This window comes from Dreissena polymorpha, chromosome 1, assembly GCF_020536995.1.
Source record: "Dreissena polymorpha isolate Duluth1 chromosome 1, UMN_Dpol_1.0, whole genome shotgun sequence".
Classification (NCBI taxonomy): domain Eukaryota; kingdom Metazoa; phylum Mollusca; class Bivalvia; order Myida; family Dreissenidae; genus Dreissena; species Dreissena polymorpha.
Window position 1 is genome coordinate 108,602,445 of NC_068355.1, and position 13,269 is coordinate 108,615,713.

The 13,269-nt window shown below is 34.8% G+C and overlaps 1 protein-coding gene across 3 annotated transcripts in view; it reads right to left on the reverse strand.

Moving 5' to 3' along the window:
- LOC127843814 (prenylcysteine oxidase 1-like) overlaps positions 1-13,269 on the reverse strand; it is a 31,871-nt gene that overhangs the window by 4,974 nt on the left and 13,628 nt on the right. The window contains exons 4-6 of one of the 3 annotated variants that reach the window (XR_008032363.1): positions 7,244-7,452; positions 6,791-6,903; positions 1,334-4,999 (exon numbers count right to left, since the gene is read on the reverse strand). Coding sequence is in view for 1 of the 3 variants with exons in the window: in XM_052373649.1 (XP_052229609.1) it covers positions 4,310-4,999; positions 6,791-6,903; positions 7,244-7,452 (1,012 nt within the window). In the remaining 2 variants the exon portion in view is untranslated. Of the gene's footprint in view, positions 1-217; positions 5,000-6,790; positions 6,904-7,243; positions 7,453-13,269 lie in introns of those variants that run through there. The other 2 variants (XR_008032362.1, XM_052373649.1) reach the window with 2 other exon arrangements.

Consider the following 13,269-nt stretch of genomic DNA (forward strand, 5'->3'; position numbering starts at 1 on the left):
GAAAACCTGGTTTTGTGACAATTTTGTCCCTTGTCTTCGATTTTTTTCAAAGAATACTATCAAAATAGCAAACAGTTTGGATCCTGATGAGACGCCGCGTTCTGTGGCGTCTCATCTGGATCCAAACTGTTTGCACAGGCCTTCAAAATTCGGTTCCCGCACTGAAAGGGCTAAATCTAAAGTATAATTACTGTGCCCTGAAAACAATAAGATGACCGACATTTTGAGAGTTTATTCAATTGTTATTCAATTATTGTAAATAACTCCATTTTGTACTTCAATGTGGACAAGAGTAGATTATTAAAACTAACCATTAACAGCATTGTTCAAGTTTTTTAAACACCTCGTCTTGCATTAGGAAATCAATGGTCAAAACTAGTAAACAGTAAATGTATTTTAAACTTACATATGACATGACAACAAAAACATTGGCAATATTCTAAGCTGTAACATGATTGGAACTAAGAAATTAAATCAGTAGATTAAATTAATGTTATCAGAAAGTATTCATCTTTTTTTCATATGTTTAGAAATTTAATAAGCCAGTTTACAGAATTTGTTGGAACCAATTAAAATTTTAAGTTGCCATTAAACATTTGGGCTACTGGTAACCCTAACATAAATGAACATATTTCCTTATTAAATTTTACATAGTCATGTAACTGAACATAAACTTGTTTTGTTTCAGGAAGTACGGTTGTACAACATGGCAAAAATTACATAAGTCAATACCAAAACATGGCTCATGAAAGTTACCAAGTTATACCAGTAAACAAATTAAATATCCCTGTTAAAATGATCTTGCATTAAACTTCCCAATCTCATGAAGCAATATTCATATAAAATAGGGCATTTCAAGTGCCAAAATACTGTTCTCTGAAAATTCTGATGTTTGGAAAAAAAGTTATGACGAGAACGTTTGTCAACATTTTTTCTACACATGCATATTATTTGATGAAAACCTTATACATTGAAATGATTGAAATCTGTATGCAACAAAATTGTAAAAAGATTAAAAATGATATTTGTTTGCGTAAAAAAGCACAATAGACCATGAAATTGGGAAAAATGAACCATTATTAAAGTGATATTATGGGCATTTTTCACTGTTGAATTGAGCTGAAAAGAATTAACAGGTCAAAAGAGTAAGTTAAAATGTGATAACTGATTAATTATCTGCAACTCATCTTGCTACCAGTTGTTAATAAAAAGATATATTTGATATTTTACATGACTGGCGAGTCCTGTAAGCCTAGTGTTTAATCTAGAAGGGCAGAGGGGCATGGCGAATGACTTAAAAACAAGAGGGCCATGATGGCCCTGAATCGCTAACCTTGCTACATCAACTTAAATTCTATCAGACCCATATACAATCCCAAGAAAGATTTCATTAATTAATACATTCTGACAAAATGTCATTAAGACGTGATGAAAACTGTGACCTCTTTTATCTACAAAAGGTTTTACTAGAATTGGCCCGGTGACCTAATTTTTGACCCTAGATGACCCATATACGATCCAAAATCAGATATTATCAAGAGAAACATTCTGACCATACTTCATCAAGATCATATGAAAACAATGACCTCTATTGTCTACACAAGGTTTTTCTATGATTTGACCTAGTGACCAAGTTTTTGACCACAGATGACAAAAATACAATCCCAACCCAGATTTCATCAAGATAAACATTCTGGCCAAATTTAATTAAGTTTGGATGAAAACTGTGACCTCTTCTGTCTACAAAAGTTGTTTTTTATTTGACCTAGTGACCTAGTTTTTGACCGTAGATGATCCAAATTCAATCCCAACACAGATTTTAACAAGACAAACATTCTGACAATATTTAATTAAGATCTGATGAAAACTGTGACCTCTATTGTCTACACAAGGGTTTTCTATGATTTGACCTAGTGACCTAGTTTCTGACCCCAGATGACCCAAATACAATCCCAATCCAGATTTTATTAATATAAACATTCTGACCAAATTTCATAAAGATTGGATGAAAACTGTGACCTCTATTGTCTTCACAAGGTTTTTATTTTATTTGACCTAGTGACCTAGTTTTTAACCCCAGATGACCCAAATACAATCCAAACCCAGATTTCATCAAGATAAACATACTGACTAAAGTTCATAAAGATTGGATGAAAAATGTGACCTCTATTGTCTACACAAGTTTTTCTGATATTTGACTTATTGACCTAGTTTTTGACCCCAGGTGACCCAAATACAATCCCAACCCAGATTTCATCAAGATAAACATTCTGACCAAATTTCATAAAGATTGGATGAAAACTGTGACCTCTACTGTCTACACAAACATATTGTTGATGGACGCACGCACACACGCACACAAAACGGACGCTGGACATCACACGGTCACATAAGCTCACCATGTCACTTCGTGACAGGTGAGCTAAAAAAGGCATTTCGCACGGCGATTCTCTAACAAAGGGCACATTGGGTGTTTTCAACTTGTTGAAACTTTTAATCACAGCTTAAAACTTTGATTTTCGTGAAAAAATCACGCATTTGTATACGTCCTTAAACACGTGTTTGTATACGTCCCTGAATGAACTAAATTACATGTGTTTCGTAATGCCTTTAATAAATGCCACTTTTTAACTATAAATCTTGTCTGTATTCATTAATTAATGATACGTTGAACAAAGAAAGTTTCAAACAGCCTGAAATATCCGCGTGTTCCTCGTGACAATGAGAGTCAAACGAATGGCGGTACATGTATATGCAGGTTTGCCACTCATGGACCAGGTTGTCATTAAATAACAAACAAAAAAATGCTATACATGTAAATACAAGTTCTTTAAAATCATTAGGATTTGACTTGTAATGGACACTGTCACAGTATTCAAAACTTGGCTTATCTCTAAGTAATAGCAATCTTTACTGTTACGGCCCTCGTGTCTTACGAATATTCTGATATTAACAAAAGATTTCCGATCATTTTAGTTTAAATAACAATACGTTACTTCATTGATTTAGGTAAATTTTATTTCTACCTCATGTAAGTGAGCGAAAAAAAACAGTCATACGCGAGGACTGAATAACAACTATTGCTGGTTTATTTCAGTTAAATAGTCTGCGCCAGAAGTTTGGGTCGTCATTGTTTGTCATTTAGAAACTTGACTATCATTAATTCGTCGACACAAAACCCACCCTGTTTTCTTAAGAACAAACTCCTTTTTCTGATCTGCTTCCATTGAAAATGCCGCTTAGGTAATCAAAATGATGTATGCATCACAAAAATGCCTGGCGGAGTTAAAATGTTGTATTTGGAGCTTATACCAACTCGAGCAATTAATTGATACGGAATGATTATTGATTTTACAGCACTTTTGGGTAATAAGCCCTCTTTTATTGCGTCATACGCAGTCATGCATTAATATGTGCGTCTTGGGGACACCGAGACACGCGATTGCAAAAGCAGATAAGACTTTATACATATGGATCTGGATAAAAGTACACGTGGCGCTAATTGGCTTTGAAAGGGTCAGTGTGGTGCTCCGAAAAAGGGGGCATGGCAGGTTGCCACGCTGATTAGGCCTGGATAAAACACTAAAGCCGAAATGATACGTAAAACAAAAGTGTCTTTGTGCTGTATTAACAAATTTGCACTAAAACTACATTAAGATTCAAATTGACAGTTGTCAAAACGAAAGTACGGTTCATATTCAAATGCATTATTTTTCTCTTTCCAGGATATTGTTTTAGTATGTTGATGCTGCATTAACAAATATAAGTGTATTATGAAGTGAAAACACCAAAAATAAACAACGATTGGGATAGACACCTATAAACTGTTAGATGCCCATAATATCACTTTATTATGATTATCAATCAAAGTAAACCAATTGTTTAGAAATGCATGTTTAACTGCTTTCAAATTTATATTATTAAGTGCTAGGGAATTAAATTGATGTATATTAAATTAACCAATTATTGGAAAGGTTTGGCATATTTTTGCGGAAATTTTGGTCAGATATTCAGAAAAAAATAGTTTCATTTTGGAATTGGGAAACAGCTTGTAAGAGGCTGAAATGTTGGGCAAAACAAATCACTGCTACAGAGTATTGGATAATCAATACTTGTTTGCTCTCATTAATGTGATTTAAAATCCACAAATGGCAGGGTTTTCAAGTATTAATGTACACCTCATATGCGTGTGACCAAAGAAGACTTACTAAAACATCCTTTGGTACACATTTAACGAGACATGAATGTAACAAGTGAGTAAATAATTCATTAAAACATATTGCACCACTATGTGACATAGAAGGCTACCCTAGAGATCAGAACGATCTGTGGCAGTTTCACCTGATAACATTTCATCAATTTTGTCATAATGTCCGAAATATCTGTAGTACGCCAAGAGGGCCACATTCTTTGCTCCAACGACACTCATTTCCATGGCGGACGCAGCCATTTCAATAGCATTAATGTGGTACATCTGATCGTGGAGGGTGAACGAAGGCAAGTTTACAGTTGAAGAGTATTCAGGGTAGGCCATCCAGTTAACCACTCTTAAATCAGACCACTCAGGGACAAGTTGCTTTAGTTCATCTACGTTTGGAACATGATTTGTAAACATTCTGTACACTGGCTTTTCAGATGGTTTTGACTTGTCATTGACTGGTTTCATTTTGGTTAACGAATTAAAGAAAATGTTCTCTTTGGTAGTGAGGATAGTACTGGGAAGGTCGTCCAATGAATCTACGTTGAAGTATGATGCATTTGGAAGTCCCTGCATAAACGTGGCCACAGTTAGATGAAAGTCATTGTCTACCGGGTCAATGCTGGTCTGGAAATCCACAAAGCTTATGTCTGACAATGCTTTGTAAAAGGGCGTGGCTAGTATCACAATGTCGTATTCTTTCGACTCAAGATCGTCTCCATTTTTTGATGACTTTTGGGGGAGGTAGTCAATCTGGTAAACAGGAGGGGAACCATCACTGGATAGAGATACACTGGTTACCTATGGAGGAAAAGTTGTAAATGAATAACTAGAACTAGAAACAAGAGGGCCATGATGGCCCTGAATCGCTCACCTGACTAACCAAATACAATCCCAACCCAGATTACATCAAGATAAACATTTTGACCAAATTTCATAAAGATTGGATGAAAACTGTGACCTCTATTGTCTATACAAGGTTTATCTATTATTTGACCTAGTGACCTAGTTTTTGACCTAGTGACCTAGTTTTTGACCCCAGATGACCCAAATACAATCCCAATCCAGATTTCATCAAGATAAACATTATGACCAAATTTCATAAAGATTCGATGAAAACTGTGACTTCTACTGTCTACACAAACAAATTGTTGACGGTTTTTCTATTATTTGACCTAGTGACCTAGTTTTTGACCTCAGATGACCCAAATACAATCCAAACCCAGATTTCATCAAGATAAACATTCTGACCAAATTTCATAAAGATTGGATGAAAACTGCGACCTCTATTGTCTACACAAGGTTTTTCTATTATTTGACCTAGTTTTTTACCTAGTGACCTAGTTTTTGACCCCAGATGACCCAAATACAATCCCAACTCAGATTTTATCAAGATAAACATTCTGACCACATTTCATAAAGATTGGATGAAAACTGTGACCTCTACTGTCTACACAAGGTTTTTCTATTATTTGACCTAGTTTTTGACATAGTGACCTATAGTTTTTGACCCCAGATGATCCAAATACAATCATCAAGATAAACATTCTGACCAAATTTCATAAAGATTGGATGAAAACTGTGACCTCTACTGTCTATACAAAAAATTGTTGACGGACGGATGCACGCACGCACGCACACACAACAGACGCCAGACATCACACGGTCACATAAGCTCACCATGTCACTTCGTGACAGGTGAGCTAAAAATGGGTTGCCAATCAGGACCTCATTAAAGTATTATCAGAGCGATTATCAAACCAAGCAAAACTCCTTTTATGTCTATTATTATTCCAAATGACATAAGTTTTTCTAGAGCTTGTCACAAAAGCAACTAATGCTCCTGAACTGTAGGTCACAGATATGGCAGCCAAGCCCATGGCTATATGAAAGGGCACACAGTGGAATAGGCGACTACCAAACGTGTTAAGTGTGCCCTGGGCTTCTGCACTTCATAGCGATTTCTGGTTTTAATTTAATCCTTCATGTGGCCCATGTCTATGTGAAAATTGTGGTTTGCACTTATACACTTTATTGTTATACCAGGTTTTCAGGTTTTTAAATCATCAAAAGATGCATAACAAATTATAATGGATATTTTAGAGCATGGTAAATGTTCAGTATTACTGTTTCCTCACAAATATCATAACTACAACAACAATTTGTGAATCTGAAACATTTTTTAAAATTGTTTCAATTTACCAAAACGTGAAAAGGCCCCTTCAATAATTGCAAATTTTAATAAAGTATTTATTTATAAATATAAATACTTTATTATTCATGTAAACAAAAGGAAAACAATGGGCACTTTTTTAATGTTTAATTGTGTATATGACATGTGGATGAATGTGTACCCTGCGGAGCTGACTGTTGATTAAATCGGAGAATATTTGCAGTTGCAATAAATTTGTGAAATGGCAATGGTGCAAAAAATTACAAACCCTTGAAAATCAATGATTCCACAGTATGCTATTACAATCTATTGCAAAGTCCACCAGGAAGTCTTCATTATTATTGTAGGCCTACTTATGGAACAGAATATTGACTAAGCAAATTTGTGTAAGAAGTTTATGTCTGTATCAATGTGTATACCTTTCCCCTGATCAGGTTGGCACCTGACTTGCCCAGCAGCCCCTGGGGCACCTTCTGATTGCCACCGACAACATTCCACAGCCCAGGCTCAACTCCTGCCATAGATACCGAACCTGTTGATGAAGATGCACTCTTTATATTAATAATATTGTATGATTGAACCACTATGAGTTTTTTTATCTGTTTCTGTCAATATTCCCTATACTATGCCAAAGCCTCATGTGCTATGCAGAAACTGTTTATGATTGTTTGTACCTTTTTTTTTTGTGCCACAATTTTTTTATTCAGCTTTTGCTTAAAATGTTCTTTTGAGAAGCTTATGTATAATATAAAACTCATTTTTTAACTTCTTTTATCAAAAATGCTGCATTTGTGTTAACTTTATCATCATAACTTTTATGCCAACACCATCATCAACAAGACTCTTGAAAACAAGTCTCTTTTTTTACAAACCTACAAGTCCATGAACACTTGTCGTCTGCCCATAATTTACACGTAAAGCGCCCATAACGAACTCTTCAATGAATCGATCTGAGAATCCATCTTTCTTCAAGAGTTCCTTGATGGAGGTCTTTCCATACTGCACCAGATGAGGGCACATGGCATTCAGCAGATCCTCCACTGTAGAGAATGCATGCCCAGTGGCCTGGAACTTGTAGAGCCTTCAAAATATACTGTCAGAATGCAGATTGTTATATCTTTTAGAACAATAATTTGATTGTGTTAACAGTTTTATGAACATTTTGAAGTTCCCACATACATTTACCCCAAGCCTTCAACCAACAATATAACCAGTACTGTGAAAAAAATCACAACAGTGTATTTTCTTAAGATTTAGTTTATATGTTAGTAGCTGTTGATGTCACTAAAAAGTCCCAATATTTACTCCAGGAGTGCATGTGTCCTGTATTTGGCATGATTTTATTGTCCCAACTAAGTGTAAATATTCATAATATGAAATTCATTTTTTATATTAAAAATCATTATTTCTTTTCATGTGCACTTTCAGTCATCATTAAATATAATGAATTGAATGTTCTGTAAAATATGTAAAAAAAAAATTAAAAACAAGACATATACAATTCACATTTTTTAAACACAAATTAGTACTATTTATGCCGGATTTCTTTGGATTTGGAAACAAGAGGGCCTGAAAGGCACAAAGTCGCTCACCTGAGATACAAAGGAACTGACAGTTCTGTGAAAAGATATCATTAGAACAAACATGAACAGTTAAAAATAAATGTAACTTTCAGAGTTCTAACAAGTTTTACTAAAGGCATATAAGGATAAATTACCCGCCCCCTGGCGGCCATGTTTTTCAACCAACCGCAACCATTTCGAACTTGTCTAATATATCATTGCGAACAATCTTCTTACCAAGTTGCATGAAGATTGGGCAATGAATGTGGCCTCTAGAGTGTTAACAAGCAAATTCATTGAATTGCTATCCCCCGCCAATATGCTTCTGGACACAAAAGTGTTATATTTGACACTAAAAAAGCATTTTTTAAAGATACAAAGGGCCATAACTCCGTTATTTATCTGATGGTGTACAATGCCATTTGGCGTGCATCATCCTCTTATCCATATATATACTCAAACCAAGTTTCAATGAAATCCGCCAAAGCAGGTCCAAGATATGGCTACGGACACAAAAGTGCCGGACGGACTGACGGAAGGACAGACAACGCCAAAACAATATCCCTCCCCCTATGGCGGGGGATAACAAGGTTTTCCTTTATATATAGCCATATAAGGAACAAGAGCACCGCCTAGCGGGTGCAGACCACTTGTCTATTTTTCTTTTTAAAGGTGAAGGGACCTATCTCAAAACTTCAATCAGAAAAGGTGTTGGGGTGGAGGTGGAAAGGGGTGTATAGTAAGGGGGGATGGGGGGGTCATTTATCACATTATCTTTCAAAAAATGAAAAAAAAGTTTGTTGTTTTTTTTTGGGGGGGGGGGGGGGAATTCTTGGGTTGGATGGTTGAACAGTCTTTCAAATATAAAACAAGGGACAAAATTGTCACAAAACCAGGTTTTCATTGTGAAAAAAAAATCTGATAAAGGGAGAAAACTCAAACTGAACTTTTTTAATGAACAAACAAAATTACCCCCCTTTGTAAGTTTGTTTAAAAAAAAATAATCTATTTTTAGTCATGGAGACCTTGACATTGGAGATATTGACGTGATTCTTTCGTGCGACACACCGTACCATGATGGTGAACAAATGTGCCAAATGATTTTAAAATCTCACAAAGAATGACATAGTTATGGCCAGGACAAGCTCATTTATGGCCATTTTTGACCTTTGAACTCAAAGTGTGACCTTGACCTTGGAGATATCGACGTAATTATTTCGCGTGACACACCGTCCAATGATGGTGAACAAATGTGCCAAATGATTTTAAAATCTGACAATGAACGACATAGTTATGGCCCGGACAAGCTTGTTCCGCCAGCCCGCCAGCCAGCCAGCCCGCATTCGCCAATCTAATAACCAGTTTTTTCCTTCGGAAAACCTGGTTAAATAATAAAAATAAATATTTGTGTGTTTTTAGCTCACCTGTCACAAAGTGATATGGTGAGCTTATGTGACTGTGTGATGTCCGGCTGGGATTGTATTTGGGTCATCTGGGGTCAAAAACTAGGTCACTAGGTAAAATAATATAAAAACCTTGTGTAGACAATAGAGGTCACAGTTTTCATCCAATCTTTATGAAATTTGGTCAGAATGTTTATCTTGATGAAATCTGGGTTTGGATTGTATTTGGGTCATCTTGGGTCAAAAACTAGGTCACTAGGTCAAATAATAGAAAAACCTTGTGTATACAATAGAGGTCACAGTTTTCATCCAATCTTTATGAAATTTGGTCAGAATGTATATCTTGATGAAATCTGGGTTGGGATTGTATTTGGGTTATCTGGGGTCAAAAACTAGGTAACTAGGTCAAATAAAAGAAAAACCTTTAACAGCATAATTAATTGTTTTCACTAAGTGAATAATAATAATTTATATATCAGATTAAAGAGAATAAAATTTTCTTTATTATGGTTTTTATTTCATGAAGGATAAGTGTTATTAATCGTTGCTTAATTATTGAACAATGCGGATTATTGGTATTTTTTCACGTCCGCGGTAGAGTGCAATATGGCGGACACGGTTCGGTGACGGTGGGTATTTTACACATGTTTTGCGGTGAGGTAAATCCCAATGAATATTTATGAGGTGAAATTTACCAATTAGAGGAGGAATTCCCCTTCATGATGATACAACTTCCGTTAAAATCGGCTTGTAAACAATTGTGTTAGAATGGACCAATGTCTGCGTGAATTTGTCGGAAACTTAATCATTATGTATCAATAGAAGTTATATCGTTTAATAGTAGATACTTTAAGCTTTAATTTGATATATTTCATGACCAAATCGGTTCACGTTTACCCCAACGCATTTTTGTTCAAAGTTCAGTGGTTACGAAAATCCCGGAATCTTCTACGGCAAACGCGCCATTTTAATTTCCTTCGCTTAGCGAAAAATTAACGAAATATTCACAGAATAAAGCCTTGTTAAGCAAAAGAAAAACACTACAGTGGGTGCTAATCAATTCATCTATTATATTTCTGTGTTTTCTGTCACTAATTAGTTATTTTCTGTTTGTAAGGACATTTAAATTCTAAACAAATTATGTAAACAGTACTGTATATCATTTCGGATACGCATCATTTCGACCAGCATTTCTAAACCATAATATACCAATTAGTTTTGGTAAACTGATTGATTTTGCACGAAACAAATAATAATATACATGTTATATAAGTATTAAGGATTTTAATGATTAAGTTGTTTCAATATATTTGTACAATATTAAATGTGCAGAGGACATTATTTAGGTCTTTACTACGTTAGACATTTGGTTCTCATTATTGTTATGTATTTATCATGAATCTGATTGGTTAATGTTCAATCATGTGTATCATAGCCACGCCCTCTATGTACTTCTGCATGCTCACCACTGGTCATACGATGTAGTATTAAAATAGCCACCAAACGTACTGTGTTGTTCTATGTTTATGTTAACCCACATACACAACAATTATTTCTCAATTGTGCACAATTTTTTTATGGCAGAGTGTTCATGTAATTTTATTGCAATGTGTGTCTTAATTATGTTTCAGGTGTATTGTAATCCCACAAAACCTCCATGGTCTGGTCTGAAGGGAGGATATGAAGATGGACTCCCGAAACTTCCAACTTTATAGCCAACAAATTGGTTTAACTTTGCAAGTATTGAATGACTCTTCAGCCCATAAAGGCAGAACAACTGACCAACAGACTTGTTATTTAGTTAAAAGCTTATGTTAACAAAGACAATCTTCCAATAACAGTACTGATGGAATGGTTGAGACGTTTTCATCCATCTGATGCAAATGACAGTACACTGAAATACAGGGTGAAAAATGCTGGTGAAATAAACATTAAATGGAAAGAAGAAAGTGAAAGTATTTTTATATTCAATAATTGTATAAAATTATATTTTAGTTTTATTAATGTTTATATATATTTGTTTGTGAATTTATTCTGTTATAAAAGCATTATTTTTATTATAGATAATCATCCTGTATGTAAACTATTAAGGGACATTTTTGCAATTTTGTACTCAATGTATTATGTCTATTTGTGTGTATTGGCAATAAATATATTCTGTTCAACCACATGTTTGTTTGTTTAATGATTTTACTTTTATTGCCATTTTAATATGACTGTTATCTTTTATGTAAAAATTTAAATAGACAAAAGCAGTTTGGGAATGACATCAAAGTAATGCGACATAAAGTTATTAACTTAAATAAAAACGAATCATGACATCATTGTTTGTATAGGAAAAAAATCTTCGCACTTGCAGATAGAGAAAAATGGACCTTAAAAAAAAAGAACATGTCATTTAACATATGCATACCAAGTTTCATGAAGATATCTCAATAAATAATTTTTTTATAATAATTTACACTAAAATATCATCTGTGTCAGTGCCGGGAATTCCTGCAAAATCAGTCTTCTAGAGACCACAGTTTTCATCAGATCTTTATGAAATTTGGTCAGAATGTTTATCTTGATGAAATCTGGGTTGGGATTGCATTTGGGTCATCTGGGGTCAAAATCTAGATCACTAGGTCAAATAATAGAAAAACCTTGTGTAGACAACAGAGGTCACAGTTTTCATCAGATGTTTATAAAATTTGGTCAGAATGTTTATCTTAATAATATCTGATAATTTGGATCGTATATGGGTCATCTGGGGTCAAAAATTAGGTCACCGGGCCAATTCTAGTAAAACCTTGTTTAGATGAAAGAGGTCAAAGTTTTCATCATGTCTTAATGAAATTTTGTCAGAATGTATTAATTAATGAAATCTGGCTTAGGATTGTATATGGGTCTGATAGAATTTACGTTGATGTAGCATGGTTAGTCAGGTGAGCGATTCAGGGCCATCATGGCCCTCTTGTTTTAACAATGTTTAAAAAAAAAAATTATTTTTTGTGGGGTGGGGGGGGGGGTTGAGAGGGGTAATAGTGTGGGGGTGGGGTCATTTATTAGATGACCTTTCAAAAATAAGAAAAAAATGGAGAAACAAATTTAGGTGGGGTGAATTCTGGGGTGGGGCGTGGGGGATGGTTTGTATGGAGTCTATTGTGGTATGTCAGGTTAGTGTTGTTTTGTCAAACATGAATCAAATCTTATCATAAATAAAGGTCAAGGTCAAATTCAACTTGCTAGGTACAGTACACTCATAATAGTAAGAAAGTATTTGAAGTTTGAAAGCAATAGCCTTGATACTTCAGTGATTTTTTTGCTCAAAATTACCGTCAATATTCGGCTGCTTCCCAATTGCAAAAAATGACGTTTTTTCCCAAAATTCTGACCAAAATTTCCCAAAAATTGACAAAATTTTCCCAATAAATCCAAAAAGATTACAATGTCATTTTGCGTTAATTTTGTACAACTAGTGCCGATCGAGCTTGTCTAGTCGTCGCCGAACGACAACTGACTTACGTATTGTTCGCGAATGTAGCCGAATACGATTTTACCTTGCTATCCACACATCTCTCTCTATATTGCAGAGGATATTGACGATAGTCGATGTATCCCAATTGTTAACGCCTGTTTTTACACACGTTCAAAATGGCGTCAAGCAGACGAGAAATTTGCAATGAGCAGCAAAAATGATAAATAACATTCAAATTAACTACGGATATATTATGATTATTAGGGAATAATTTAATGCGTGTGTCATATAACGCAAAATACGACGTTTGAGATAAAACACAACAAATATTTATTAGAAATCTTCACAGTGAATGTGTCAAAATCAGAGTTGGGAAATTGGAGTTAGTCTACTCACAAAGTTAAAGCATTTAAAATGAGTAGCGTTCGAAAAGGAAAAGAAACAAACATGATTTGATTGATATGTTATTGGAA